Source organism: Phyllostomus hastatus, unplaced genomic scaffold, assembly GCF_019186645.2.
Source record: "Phyllostomus hastatus isolate PE091 unplaced genomic scaffold, TTU_PhHast_1.1 phas_contig_29, whole genome shotgun sequence".
In the NCBI taxonomy this organism is placed as follows: Eukaryota; Metazoa; Chordata; class Mammalia; order Chiroptera; family Phyllostomidae; genus Phyllostomus; species Phyllostomus hastatus.
In genome coordinates this window covers 26340133-26354430 of record NW_025333835.1, presented here as the reverse complement: position 1 = coordinate 26354430, position 14298 = coordinate 26340133, and the positions used below count along the sequence as shown (strand labels likewise).

The window sequence follows — 14298 nt, the reverse complement described above, 5'->3', positions numbered from 1 at the left end:
CGCAAAGAGTGTTTACATTGGCAGATAAACTGCCGTACTTACGGGTCTGGGTTGTGGATGGCCTGGGTTTGAATTCCGGCCCTTCCACTTACAGTCTGTGGGACTGTGGCAAGTTACTTAGCTCCTTTCTACCTCAGTTTTCTCACTAAAATGGGAATAGTAATCACACCGTCCCTGTAAAGTGCTGGGAGGATGAAATGAGGTTGTACTTGTAGAATGCTCAGAACAATGCCTGGCACATAGTATGTGCTTTTCATATTAGCTTAATTATTGCTACAGTAAATACCACACGTGTTGTTTTATTTTTATTTCTGTTCAAAAAGTGTACGTTGTACTTGGCTACCTGCTAAATTTAATTAAAGGGGAAGTCAAAGTGAGCACTAGTGTTGTAGTTGCAAAAACAACCAAAAGATATAATAGTAACAAAAACCCCATGTTTTTTTCACCTCATCCCGTGTAGTTTTCAAGGTGGAATGTGAGAATTTTCATGCACCGTCTTTCACATGGTTTTGATTCTTGAGATTACTACCTTAAGAATGTCAGATTGCTGACTAAACGCAAATCAGAAGTTAAACTACTGTAAGTCGCACGCGCACCGACTGTTGCAACACTTATCAGGAGGCACCTGGCTGCTGAGTACAGGTCTTCTCACAGCTTTGGCCTTATCTCCGCCACCAAGCTGCCTTTTCAGGATGTCGTTTTTTAGTGCAAGATAAAGGTCCATGGTCTGTTATGTAAGTTTTTCCTTTCAGTATATTATTATCTTATATTTTGACTGCTAATTTTTGGCTTATTACTCGCCATTAAATTCCAGACCTGGGAGGACAATGGGTCATTTGGCATTTTATTTGGACTGCAGGATATAAAATTGTAGACCTTATGAAAATTTCAAATATGTAAGGCGAATGTGAGGGTGCTTTATGTCCTTGTTTTAGAACATGTCCCCCCAAAGTGTATCTTTTACAGGTAATAGTAAAGGTGATGTAGGCACTCCTTGGTCTTATTTGTAAACACTTTCTAAACACTTGATATGTTATTAAAGTGAATCAGAAGGTGATTTTTAAAAGACAGTTTATTCCCAGTATTAAAATATAGAAGTTTCAGAATCTTTTGGATTGTTTTACTCTTGTATTCTTTATACAGGAGCTACTAAGAGGTTAAGAGAAACTCACCTTGTGAGGCATTGAAATGGGTGCTTTTACATTAATTTTATTCAGCTTCCCAGGCTTAGCTTATAGATTAGATGCTTTGATACAGGACAGGTGCAGCACTTACTTGGAAAAAAGATGCCTCATGTTGTTTACTTACGCTGTTTTCATTGTTAATAGGCACCAGTGTCACCACTGGCTCAGTCTGTACTTTGGGAAACAGAACTTTTTGCCAGAAAGACTTAAAAGTCATGACTTCCAACAAAGGGTTTTGAGAAGGCCGATCTTTTATTTATTCCTGTCCTGTTAGCCTAGCCAGTAGTATTTTTTGTCCATTTTAATAGCCTTCTGAGTTAATGTTTCATAGGGTTTCACGGTGTTAATTGATTCAATGGATGTGTGTTGCGCGCGTACTGTTGTTTGCCGTCACCGCAGCAGGAGCTGGAAGGGCGCAGTGAACTGGGCATTTAGCAGATAGCTGCCAGGGAGGGAGCGTTACTGAATGAAAGTGTTTGTCAGGATGTGACTATTGTATACAGAACATTTGAATGACAGTTTCTAAAAGAGTAATACTTGAATTATTACTTTCCAAAGTGCAAGTAAAGATGAACAGATTTATTCACTATTTCAGGGAGTTTTGAATCATGTACACATATTGGGGTTATAATTTTATCCAGGATATATACAACAAAGGGGGTTTGACTATGTTAGATGTATGTATTAGCTATTTTCTGAAGTATCATAATACATCATGACAGTTACAATCTATATAGCTGCTGGAAGGTATGGCTTTTTCTTAATTTTTTTTTTGTTGTTGTTCAAGTATAGTTGTCTCCATTTCCCCCCCACAACCCCCCCCCCACCCCAGCCACCTCTACCTCCCACACTCAATCCTACCACTGTTATCTTTGTCCATGTATCCTTTATACATGTTCCTTGATGACCCTTCCCCTTTTACCCCCATTATCCCCTCCCCTCTGGTTACTGTCAGTTTGTTCTTTACTTCCATGTCTCTGATTATATTTTGCTCACTTGTTTGTTTTGTTGATTAGGTTCCACTTATAGGTGAGATCATACAGTATTTGTCTTTCACCACCTGGCTTATTTCACTCAGCATAATTTAGCTAATCCAGAAGTAGTATTTCCAAGAGGATAGCTCGAGATTAGAAATCACTGAATGACCTGATATGTGTGTACCTAAAGTAAATGAAAAGACGGCAGGCATCTGCTGACTGGGGCTGGCCTCAGCACTGCCGCGTCCCTCTGACTACCTCCGTGGGCTTGTGGCCGGTCAAGCTGTTTCATTTCTGACTTTAGATCGGATACTTGACGCCATCAGAATTTCTGCACCTTTGCTTACTAGTATCACCACTTGTAAACATGGGCATCTTCGTCATTCTCTCAGAAAAGCTCAGAGACCTTGAAACTAAAAAAAGTAAAATACTCCCACCGCTAACAGCAGCAATTAGTGCATGGTATTTCCAGCTGCTAACAGAATAGGTCTCAGAAGTAAGTTTGAGTCAGAATGACCTTTTGTTGCAGATGGGCCTGGCCTGACAGTGCGTGATCTTTGCTAGGAAATGACATTTGTAGGGCAGACCAACATTTCCACATGTTTGTTTCAAAAACACTGACATAGAAAGATGTGACACCCCCAACCCCCCCCAAAGTTGGGGGAGGTGATTCTGAACTTGAGTAAGTTAAGACATTTTTGTACACTATTTCCCCCTTGAAGAGTGGCAATGCATGCCCACATGTTACAGTCTCTGCGAAGCCCTACTGTGAAGAATATGTTTAATATTTTTAAATGTAACCTAGCCGGTCTTATTAAACACATGCCCTAACAAAATCCCGCAGTTGACCATTCTGCCTTTATTCGGGTTACTTTCTGCCACGATCCAGCTATTGGTGGCCAGTGAGTTGGGGACAGACCCTAACAGTCACAGGCCATTAGGTGCATCCTTATTAGCCTATTCTGTAAGAACTATGAGAAGAGCTCTTTGTGACCCATTTATGGAATATTTACATTGTTTAGAGTATACTCTTAATTTGAAATTTTGAAAAAGGCATGAGTTCCTTACTTCACAACCTTTGCTTGTCTGCACACGTGCTTCTATTCCTTACGTTAGGACTTAAAAGGTGGGCTATATGGAATGAGTAGAAACAGGTGAGCTTCTCGTGACTGGGCTGTGGCCTGGGTGACCAGTGTGCCTGCTGATGCATTGCTCCATGTTCTTGTGGCTTCTGCTTGCCCGTGACGGGACTTGTGAATGGCTTGTGCTTCCGGATCGTTGTGAAGAACCACGTTACACAGCAGTCCTTACAAAGTTATTTGTTTATTTGCTTTCTGCAGTGATGGAGAGGGGAGAAAAAGGACCTCGTCGACTTGCAGCAATGAGTCGCTGAACGCGGGCGGCACCCCAGTCACCCCTCGCCGAGTCTCCTGGCGGCAGCGCATCTTCCTCAGGGTTGCCTCTCCCATGAACAGATCTCCCTCGGCCATGCAGCAGCAGGGTCTGTGTGGTGCTCACTCGCGAATCATGCCTCACTGGCATCATAGACTGGGGAAGGGAATGCCGGGGTTTGTGCACAAGGAGGTGCCTGGATTACAGTGGGGAAGTAATGTCTCCTTCTTTATCCGATACTTCTCAGATATGAGTAGAACCTATTCGACACTCAGTAAATGCTTGTTGAATGAAGGAATGAATGAGTAAAGAAGTTTCCCAGACTGGGAACTATGATAGTGCTAGAAAAGCAGGTATTTTTTTAAAACTTTATTTATCTTGAAATTTAAAAGATTTATTGGGGTAACCTTGGTCGATAAAGCCAGGCTGGTTTCAAGTGCACAGCTGTATATAACACATCACCTGTACCCTGCCTCATGTGGTCGCTACCCAAAGTAAAGTCTCTTTCCACCTCCTTGCATCCCTCCTTTGCCCTCTTGCCCCTCCCCCCACCCCCTTCCCCTCTGGCAGTCACCATACTGTTGTCTGCGTCTCTGTGTTTTTTCCCCCTTGCTCTCCCTTCACCTTTATCTCCCAGCCTCACAGCCCCCTCCCCTCTGAGAGCTGTCAGTATGTTCTAGTCAATCACAGTCGACATTCAGCATAGTCATAGACCTTTTAGCCTTAGGAAAGCAATGTGCTCTCTCTTTTAAGAGTTGCACATAAAGCAGTGCCATAACGTGTTGGACAGTAAAGAAGAGAATGCAGATACACACGGCAAACATCAAGCAGTGAAGAGAGTCGGCAGCTCCCTTCAGTGTGAGGTCTCTTAGAAATTAAAGCAAGAGCATGCACAGGGGCAAAGTGGCTGTGACAGTAAACAAAAAGGTAGAACAATAATGAGAGCGCACATAAGTATGCAGACCTGGGAGCTAGAAAAATAACAGCATTTTTGGCAGAAATACATGAGTCAGTAGCTCTTGTGGGAGATTTTGCTATGTTCCTCCCTGAAAATTAAATATAGAGGAATTAAATAACAGATAAAAATTGAGAATAAAATTAAACAAGGGTACTCTACTGAGATTACCTTGCTACCTAGAGAGAAAACTCATTCTTAGCGCACAGGGAGCAGTCATAAAAATTAACTATGCACTTGGCAACAAAGATTTCCTAAGAAATTCCAGACGGTCACGATCATTTATACTATATTCTCTGATCACAGGGCAAATAATTTCACAAAAGAAAGAAAAATGAAGAGATAAAAGAAAGGAAGGAATCCACAATTAGAGGAAAACTAAATATTTTATGCACCTGAAAACTGAAAACTGCGGGAAAGTAGAAGGGAGAAGATATGACCAGAGGCCTGCCTGTCAACATCGAGTGATATTTAGAGGGCATTTCTAAAATTAAGAAAGCCAAAACTCAAATGTACTAAATAGTCAACTCAAGAAGCTAAAACAGGAACAACAGAGTAAAACATGTTTTTAAATTATTTACTAAGAAATAAGGGTAAAGATGGAGGTCAATTAATAAATTAAAAAAAGAAAACATTACTAAAAATAAAATTAACTGATCAGGAAAAGCTTCATGGAAAAGTTAGGTATTTATTTAAACTCATTGTCTAGACGCGTATGTTTCAGAAAGAGGAACTAGCAGAGCGCCAGAGTCATGGAAGGGAATTTTGCAGGTCAGAGAATCATGAGAAATGAAGCAGGGGAGCAGAGGACGGGAGGTGGAGACCAGGCTGGAAAGGTTACTTGAGGCCAGAGTCTGAAGGGATCTGTCTGCTCTCCCCAGGAGTTTGGACTTAGTTCTTTGGGGTATAAGCAACCATGGAACTGTTTTAAGAGACATAATCAAGTGTGTTAATGTGTCAAAAAAAAATGCAAGAGTACAAAAGATGGCCTGGAACAGAGGGAGAAAAGGAGCTCCAGGAACTGGGTAAGAGAGTGTCGCAGGGGGAGTGGAGAGGGCCGCTGAGCCTAGACACGCCCACAGCGGCTCTGCGTGAAGGATTCGTGAAGGATGTGGTGGTAGATGTAGCCTTGGGAGGTCCCGCAGACCGCCTCACACAGAGTTCCGTTACGCACAGTCAGGGGACACACGCAGGTCAATTGCAGAAGTGTTAAGATGCTGGGGAAAGGCCCATTTGTTTTGGAGCACCTGTCTGATAGGTCATTTCGTGCAGAAAGGAGAAGTGGTGAGATGGCCCACACTTTCATTTCGCGGCGAGAGGGAAATCTGGAAGGGGAATTCAGTCTAGTGAGTTTACTTAAACCATGAGTTCCAGAAACGAACAGTTCCCCGGAAAGTGGGTTGGTGCAGAGCTGTAAAAGCAGACTGTAGGATGAGAGTGCGTCGGCTCCGGAGAACGTTTCTGTAGTCTGGGTTACTGCTGCGGAATGCCTCTCACTGTCTTCTTCTCCGCAGATGGACTGGACAGGAATGAGCTGCTGCCGCTGTCCCCTCTGGCTCCCACCATGGAAGAGGAACCTCTGGTTATGTTTGTGTCTGGGGACGATGACCCAGAAAAAGTTGAAAAAAGAAAAAAATCAGAAGAACTGAGGAGTTTATGGAGAAAAGCTATACACCAACAAATTTTGTTGCTTCGAATGGAAAAAGAGAACCAGAAACTTGAAGGTTAGCCATTCAAACAGGGCCAAGTGATATGCTGCTTTGATTTAAGGTTGCAGGTTAGAACTGTCTTTCTGCCCTGCAAACTGACACGCATACTTGGACTGTATACACACTTTTACTAGACCATCTACTGATATTGTTTATTTGTTTTTGTGAAGTGGTTATGACATGGGAAAGTAGCTTAAGATATTTGCATTTTGGTTTTCCAGATTTAAAACATCAGGCACCCTTAGGGTATATTTGGATGATAGAGAGTGTAGATAAAATGGTAACACAGTGATACATATTTGATATGACTGAAATATCATTGTGCTTTAATTAAAAAAAAAACCTCTTAAACATAAAGCAAATTCTGTTCTTGTTGAATATGGTTTTCAACTTGGAGTCTAATTGTTTTTATAATAGGATAAATTGACTATTTCAAATTGTATCTAAATCAGCTATGTAATTAATTACATGTTATCGAATCAAAGTGTATATTTTACTGCTTTATACATTTTCTATTTAAAAGATCCTGTTTAAATCATTAAATTTATAATTGGATAATTTATAATAGCTGTTGTGCTGTTTATAGAGCTTTACCGCTAAGCTTATGAATATCGAATGCTTTAGAATGTTTTCCAAACTTGAAGTATTATTGTTATTTACCCCAGCACTGACAGACTCATACACAAGGAGACGTATCATCAGTGCCAATGTGTATTAATGCCATTATCTTTGGCAAATCACTTAACATAAAAGAGCCTTGCCTTTGACATTTGTAAAATGAAAGGTTTAGCTTAAGTGGGGCCTTTGACTTTTCAGAGTCTTAGAAACTGTATGGTTTGGGCTTTTCTCTGAGTTGCTTTGATTGTGTTGTCTTCCAAAAAGTTTTTCTAATACAGGTGTTAACATTTCTATGTTCATTATCTATCTTAAGATTCCTCTTAGTATACCTGTTACTCAGTTCAATTTTTAATTTCAACAATATTTAGTTTACAAGTGCAGTTTATTTTATTGTTATTTTTGTAGCAGAATAAGAAGTACTATAATTTTTCTTATTCCTGGGAAATAAATCTTTTCTTTAAAATAAATATGCAGTTAGTTGCTGTTGGCATAGCAAGTGCCCACTTGAGCATCCACAGATTTTGGAAAGGGATTGAATTTACAGGGTGGGGCAAAGGTAGATTCAGTTCTTTGTGTATAAAACAATGCAATGATTCATAAATTATTATACAAGAGTAAACTCTGTGTTTCACATACTCACAACTGTAAACCTACTGTTGCCCCACCCTGTATATTTTTAAGCAGTTGGTTACATCTTGAACGAACTCATAGATAGGGAAAAGGTTGTAAAGAGGATGGTTGTTACTCCTTTAAAACAGTTACAATATTAAATTTTATTTCATTAACATTTTGGGAATATATACAAGTAGAATCTTACATTAAATTTCAAAGGATAGTTTTAGTATCATGGACTATTCAAATTGGAAATGTCTTTAGAGATCGTTAATTTCCATTCTTCATTCTGCAGCTGAGTTGGTGATTGTCTTGGGAAGGGTAAGGAATTAACCCGCAGTCACACAGTGATATCCTGGCAGACAAGTAGTAAGACCCAGGTCTACTTCTCGTGGTTCTTGGGCTCTTCCAGTATGCCACAGCTTTTTCTCAACTACGCGTGTTAATCTAGAGAAATGGGATGTTTTAATGCAAATGACTGTGTATTTTAAGGTCAGTTATACTATATGGACAAAATAAGAAAGGAGGTGACATTTAGAATATATTATAGAAACCTTTATCAATTTTATATGTACTTTTGTACAAAGACAAAAAATAGTTTTGCTTGTTATAGGCCTAGCCGATGGATGATCATTTCTTCTTGGTGCTGTATTCTTGCCCAGTTAACCAGCTGAAGGCAGAGGTTAACTGCTCTTACTTAGCAGTTTATCCTCAGGGCCTGCAGCTGGCACGTGGGAGGTGCTTTTTATCTATCTAGCTATGTATTTATTTACTTATTTATTTAATCCTCACCCAAGGATATGTTTAATTGTCTTAGAGAGGAAGGGGAGGAGAGAGGGAGACAGATAGACAGACAGACAGACAGACAGACATTGCTGTGGGAGAGAAACACTGATATGAGAAACATACATCCGTTGCCTCCTGTACGTGCCCTGACTGGGGATCGAACCCACAATCTAGGTATGAGCCCTGACTGGGGATCAAACCTGCAACCTTTTCGTGTGTGGGATGATGCTCCAACCAACGAGCCACCTGGCCAGTTCTTTATTATTATTTTAAATGAAAAATGATCTAGAGAAGGTAGGACAAAAAGAAAATCTGAAGATATATTATGTTCTGTTCATTTTGAACAAACCATTAGTGAAGTTAAATGTAGAATTATATTTATTAACTTTAATGAACTTTTATTTGATTATTGTAGAGAAATATAAAGTATTGAAGCAAAGCTAAATTATGTTAGAGAGCCATCTAGTGGTATCCAGGAGAAATATTTTGTAGTGCAATTTTGTTTTTTATTATGTCTGGACTTTTAAGTAGAAATTTTTACAGCCCTGCTTGAATAGCAGTGCATTATAAGATATTTAAATTATTTTGAAAAGGTTTCAAGCAAAGTAAGAGTAATACTCATTTTGCTATTGTTTTTGTGCTGTCGAGGACTTTGGATGCATGATAAAGATTTGTGTTGCAGAAGGTAAGGTGGTCGAGTCCTGTGGGCTTGAACGAATACAGATTACGGTGAGAGACTCCTGTTCAATGTGATACTAGTGACAGAGAAAGATATATACTTACATGATTTTTCCTCTTGCTTCCTTTTGAAGTCAAATAAAGACCAAGTCAAGATAGTCATTACTTTTATAGGCATTTCTTTTAATGAGTCTTGGGCTTTTATTTTGGACCATCAAATGAAAGAGAATTTTTCCCTATTTAAAGAATGGAAGTAGTGATAACTTCAGTAACATGCATTTTCCTTTTTCAGATTATTAAAACTGAACACAGGAACACATAATTCAGAATTGTTAAGGGCAGTGTTTCCAGCTCTGGAAATAGTTATGAAAATGTATCAGGTTACTATGGTCAGGTGTTTTGGAGTCAAGGTCAGCATGAGGCATTGTTTTCTCATTTGTGTCAAATATAAAATACAGACACCCTAATGGTATTTGAAACGATGCGAACTGTCATGTCTGAGGCTGTCACATTTCTCACAAAATTGAAACTTGTACCACAGCAAGTGTGGTTTGTTTGTATGCTCCATATGAAATGACTCAAAGTGTGAGAACCTTTTATGTATCCTCAATTTTTTTTTAAGTTTTCGTTTTGAGAAAATGTTAGTGGTTGATCCCTAAAAGTCAGTCATTTGCTGTGGTTTTACAAATACAATAAAATGTTAAAAATACCATGTTTTAAAACACATTGGCCTCACATAAATGCCCTTGTTTTTCTCAGCAAGCAGAGATGAACTCCATACCAGAAAAGTTAAATTGGACTATGAAGAGGTTGGCGTATGTCAGAAGGAGGTCATAATAACCTGGGACAAGAAGTTACTAAACTGCAGAGGAAAACTCAGATGTGATATGGAAGACATTTATGCTTCTCTTAAAGAAGGTATTCTGGAACCCCTCAGTCTTTTTTTGGAGAAGCTACAGAGATTTTTTTGGTTTGTGCAACTCAGGAATACTGTTGTCTTTGTGCTCTACCTGGAAGAAAAGGAAAGTAATTACCTCTGCCGTCAGTCAGTGGCTTGGTTGGTAAGAAGGGTGCTAATGGAGAGGTTATGCCTGAGGAGCTAGCAAACCCCTTTTCTGCAGACTTCCCTGCCCCCTTCCTCCAGCTGCTCCCAGTGCTGTGTTGTTGTTTACCAGGGAAGGAGTGGATTCATTGGCACAGATCTGTGATCATAGACGTAAAAATAATTCAGACTCACAAACTTGACTCATGTCCATCGTTTGGTCAGAAGAGTTTATTTACATACATGTAAATACATACATGTGTACATACATTCACCTACATGTATGTGTTTGTATGTAAAGTTATATTCTTATTAATCAATCAGTTTTCCTTCCATCTATTTCTATATTTATTTTGGAAGAATTACTTTTATTTAACCATTATACTGCACTATTGTTCTGTCATATAAAATGACTGATATTTAAACATCTTAAATTTAAAACTAAAACTAACATGTGAATACTTTAGGTGCATTTCTGTGGCCCAGATTACATACATTAAGAATCAATCTCCATAGCCTGTGTAAACTGGGTGTCAAATAAAAATTTAAACGTATCCAAAGAAACGTGATAATGAATCTTGTTTTAAAAGCTTATGGTGACATGTGAAACTGTTGCCTGAGTTTAAATTAAGATTAACTTTGTAAGATACTACATTTACAAGCCTAATATATTGGTATTTTTCCTTGAAGATAAGGAAATCCCAAAGATTTTCACTGAATGCCTTATTTGGGAGACAAAGCAGTGGTTTCTAGAATGTGTGTGAGATGCATGACTTTTAAAGATGCTTTAGGGGTGCTCATCTTCCTGTTCCTAACAGGATACAGTGAAAACTTCCGAGCATTGTGTCCAAGGCCCTCCATAGTCTCTCCTTCGCCTTCCTGATCTCACTTTCTGCCTCTTGCTACCTTGTAGCGTGTGCCCCAGAGTGACTGCGTCCCTGTGTGTCCCAGGCTCTTTCCTGCATGGAAGCCTGCAGCCTCCCTACACTCCTTCCTTCCCATGCTCCCTGCTCCCTTTCCCATCTCCCTTTCTCTTCCTCGCATCTCCTTCTCACTGCTCCTTCCCACGCCCCTCAGGGCATCCCCACGTTCCTCCTCCTGAAGCGATTGCTGCCCATTGCTGCCTGGGCTCCCCCCAGTCTAGAGAATCCTCTTTCCTCACAAATCAATGCCTGTCCCTCTCCTACACCAAAAGGAATTAGTTTCGTTTTATTGTTCTTTCTTATGATTCTTTCCCTTTAATTGTGGTTATCATAATTTTGTGTTTGTGTGTGTATTTGTTTAATATTTTTCTTACCCCACCACTGTATACCTAGCATCTAAAACAGTGTCTTGTACAAGTTATTTGCTGAGTGGATGAGTGAATGAATGAATGAATGGGAGTAATTTCCTGAGAATTGATTTCTTCATCTCTTATTGATGAAGTACCCTCAGTGCCATGCTCTGTGCTCACTGCTCAATAAATATTTGTTGAACCGAAGTGAATGACCTTTTGTAAAACTGTTATTGGGTGGATAATAAAACAGCCCACCCCCAGCATCAGTGATTCATTTAATAAGCTGATGGAAATTACCCTCTGAAAAGGACATTTTACATGAGATCACTCATTCATTCATTCAACAGATGTTTAAAGAGCAAGATGCATTCTTGGATTTCATCATACAAAGATGCAAGTATGCTCACTGTTCTCAAGGAGCTTACCATTGATGTGGGGGAAATAGACAAACACACAGTGTGGCGCTGACTGGGACCCAGTACAGCAGTGTGATGAGCAGAGAGAGAGTCACATAGCATGTGGACAGGGGGCGATTACTGCTAGCAATGTCAGGGAGACCTGCAGCGGAAGAATGGCATTCTGTCTCCTCCATAAAAAACAAACAGAAATACACTGGACATTCAAGCTGGGGAGCTTGGCCTTCCCTAAGGCCACAGTGAGAAACTGGGGCTGTGAAAGCAACCTTAAGCTTCTTATACTTAGTGCATAGTGGGGAGTGGGAGGTAATTGAACTGAAAAAGGTGGTTTGGAGGTGTGGGAGGCCTTGTAAATCCTTCCAGAGAGCCTGAGTTACACCTTTTGGACAGGAATACTTTTAGTTTATGCAAACTGTGGCCTTGCAGTCCAAAAAAGATTATTGCTATTAAACCTTCCTTTAACCAGCTGGAATTCAGGAACTTATTACAGATCTAGTCTGTCTGAATTGAAAAAACTTAGTAAAATAAAATGAGCTGCTCTGCAAAGAACTGAATTCTGTCCCTCCCAGTGCTTACTTCCTCCTAGTCTTTGGCGGACAAAGCATGGCTTTAGCATACTTTGAATTGTTTGTGGTACCCTTTGGTTTTCCAGCATAATAAAGTTAAGGCTTTATTATATAGGCTAGGTATTGTCTTCTTAAAGACTAAAGATTGTTCTGTAGCACTCCAGTTATACTTTCATATTGTACTTCTCATTTTTATTATTTCATTCTTCCATAATCACACAAGAATGGTATTTAACTCTCTTTTACAAAGTTACTTGTTTATGACAAATATTTAGAAGTCATAACACAAAGATTGGCATTTGTTACTAGCTTCAAACTAAACAAAAGGTGCACACAGGAAGTATATAATAATACATTTCAGGATATCAGAATTTGGCCTCTGAAACCAGATTTCTCTGGAGTTCTAATTCTGCCACTTGCTAGCTGTGTGAATGTGGGCAAGTTATTTAGCCTCTTTCTGCCTCAGCCTCACCGGCCTCATCTATAAAGTAAGGATAACAGCAATGACCTCTCTCATTGGGTTGTTTTCTGAGCACATTTACCTGCCTAGTAGTGAGGAACCTTCAATAAATATTGCATTGGGTGCTCACTCAGTGTTGACTGATACTGTTAATATCGCCATTATTATCATTGTTATTTGAGGGTTTTCTTTTGCAAGACACCAGCAGCCACAGGATTAAGCCTGTCAGAATGTGCTGTCTGCACACTGTGCTGTCGGCGCATCATTCGGGGGCATTCCGCACGCTGCAGCGGCCTGTTTTCAACCATTTCGTACTTTGCCAGCTATGATGCAGCAGCTTCACTCCAGAGGCCAAGACCTTGCTTTTTTATCTTTGATCGTAGGTGTTCCCAAAAGTCGACGAGGAGAAATCTGGCAGTTCTTAGCTGTGCAATATCGTCTACGGCACCGATTGCCGACTAAGCATCAACCTCCTGACATATCCTATAAAGAACTTCTGAAGCAGCTCACGGCTCAGCAGCATGCTATTCTCGTGGATTTAGGTATGTTTGTCCCGTTGGTTATTGTTCACAAAGGAAACAGTAGGCTCCTTCGTGGAGCTGTTTGTTCGTTCGCCTGTTGCTGTCCAGAAAGAGGATCTGGTGGGCTGTGTCCTTTCTTGAGGGCCAGCTGGCTTTCCGTCTAGTTGAAGATTCCGTGAATGCCTGAGTGTGAAATGAAGTTTTTGTCCCCAAACTTGTCCTGTGAAAAGGGAGTTCCCTTATATGTTAATCGTGATTAAAGGCTGTATTATCAGATACTCTCAGTTCCTATGTTTTAAATAACTGATTTTTGTTTGCGGTAGACAGTCATCTCAATCCATACTGATTTTGAAATAGGTTAGAATTATTTTAAAAAGCTACTAAATTTTTTTAATGAAATATAAAAATTTTTTATACTTTGGTCTCTAAGTATACCTGGACATATTGCTGAAAGCAATCCTTTGAATATAATTTTAAGAAGCAGTGTAGTAAATGATCATGTCGAGGAAGCCATGAGAACGGCCCCACGGCATGACAGGAAGATCACCAGCTGTGATGCTGTATGAGGGGGCGATGGCGACCCGGGGGAGAATTGTCCACTCACACAGCATCACACAGCTATCTCTGTAAATGCTGGACTTCAGATAACTTAAGAAAGTAAAGACAGTGTGATTTTTAAAATATTATTGTATCTAGTTTTTCTCTAAATTAACATAATATGTATTTTATGATTTTAAAATATCAAAATTATTGGATTGAATATTGCACATTTACATTCGCCCACTGCATCTATATCCCTAAAATTGATTTGCTTAAAACACACAGATATGTCACTTGAGCCCATTTGTGAAAACCAAGGGTTACCTTGTACGTGGAGTCACCTGGTATCAGGGCATCTAAAAGGGACTGGCCGAGTGCTTGCTTTGGCAGCACATGTACTAAAATTGGAACAGTGCAGGGAAGATTAGCGTGGCCCCAGCGCAAGGGTGACACGCACATTCGTGAAGTGTTCCATATTAAAAAAAATTACCAGTCAAAACCTAGTTTGGACCTCTCTGTTCCTTTTAGATGACAGCTTTTGCTGGGAGAGGGTCCCAAATAGGTTA

General features: G+C 39.9%; 1 protein-coding gene and 1 non-coding gene across 4 annotated transcripts in view; both read left to right on the top strand.

Annotated features, from left to right (window-relative positions):
- The window catches only part of TBC1D4 (TBC1 domain family member 4), a 179565-nt gene that overhangs the window by 148655 nt on the left and 16612 nt on the right, over window positions 1-14298 (top strand). For 2 of the 3 annotated variants that reach the window (XM_045839012.1, XM_045839013.1), the window contains 4 exons: window positions 3502-3662; window positions 6023-6232; window positions 9671-9829; window positions 13055-13213. In XM_045839012.1, the coding sequence (XP_045694968.1) occupies window positions 3502-3662; window positions 6023-6232; window positions 9671-9829; window positions 13055-13213 (689 nt within the window). Of the gene's footprint in view, window positions 1-608; window positions 735-3501; window positions 3663-6022; window positions 6233-9670; window positions 9830-13054; window positions 13214-14298 lie in introns of those variants that run through there. The other variant, XM_045839014.1, reaches the window with a different exon arrangement.
- LOC123818985 lies at window positions 14107-14213 on the top strand. Its single transcript, XR_006785749.1, has one exon. It is a non-coding gene; the product is annotated as a U6 spliceosomal RNA (small nuclear RNA).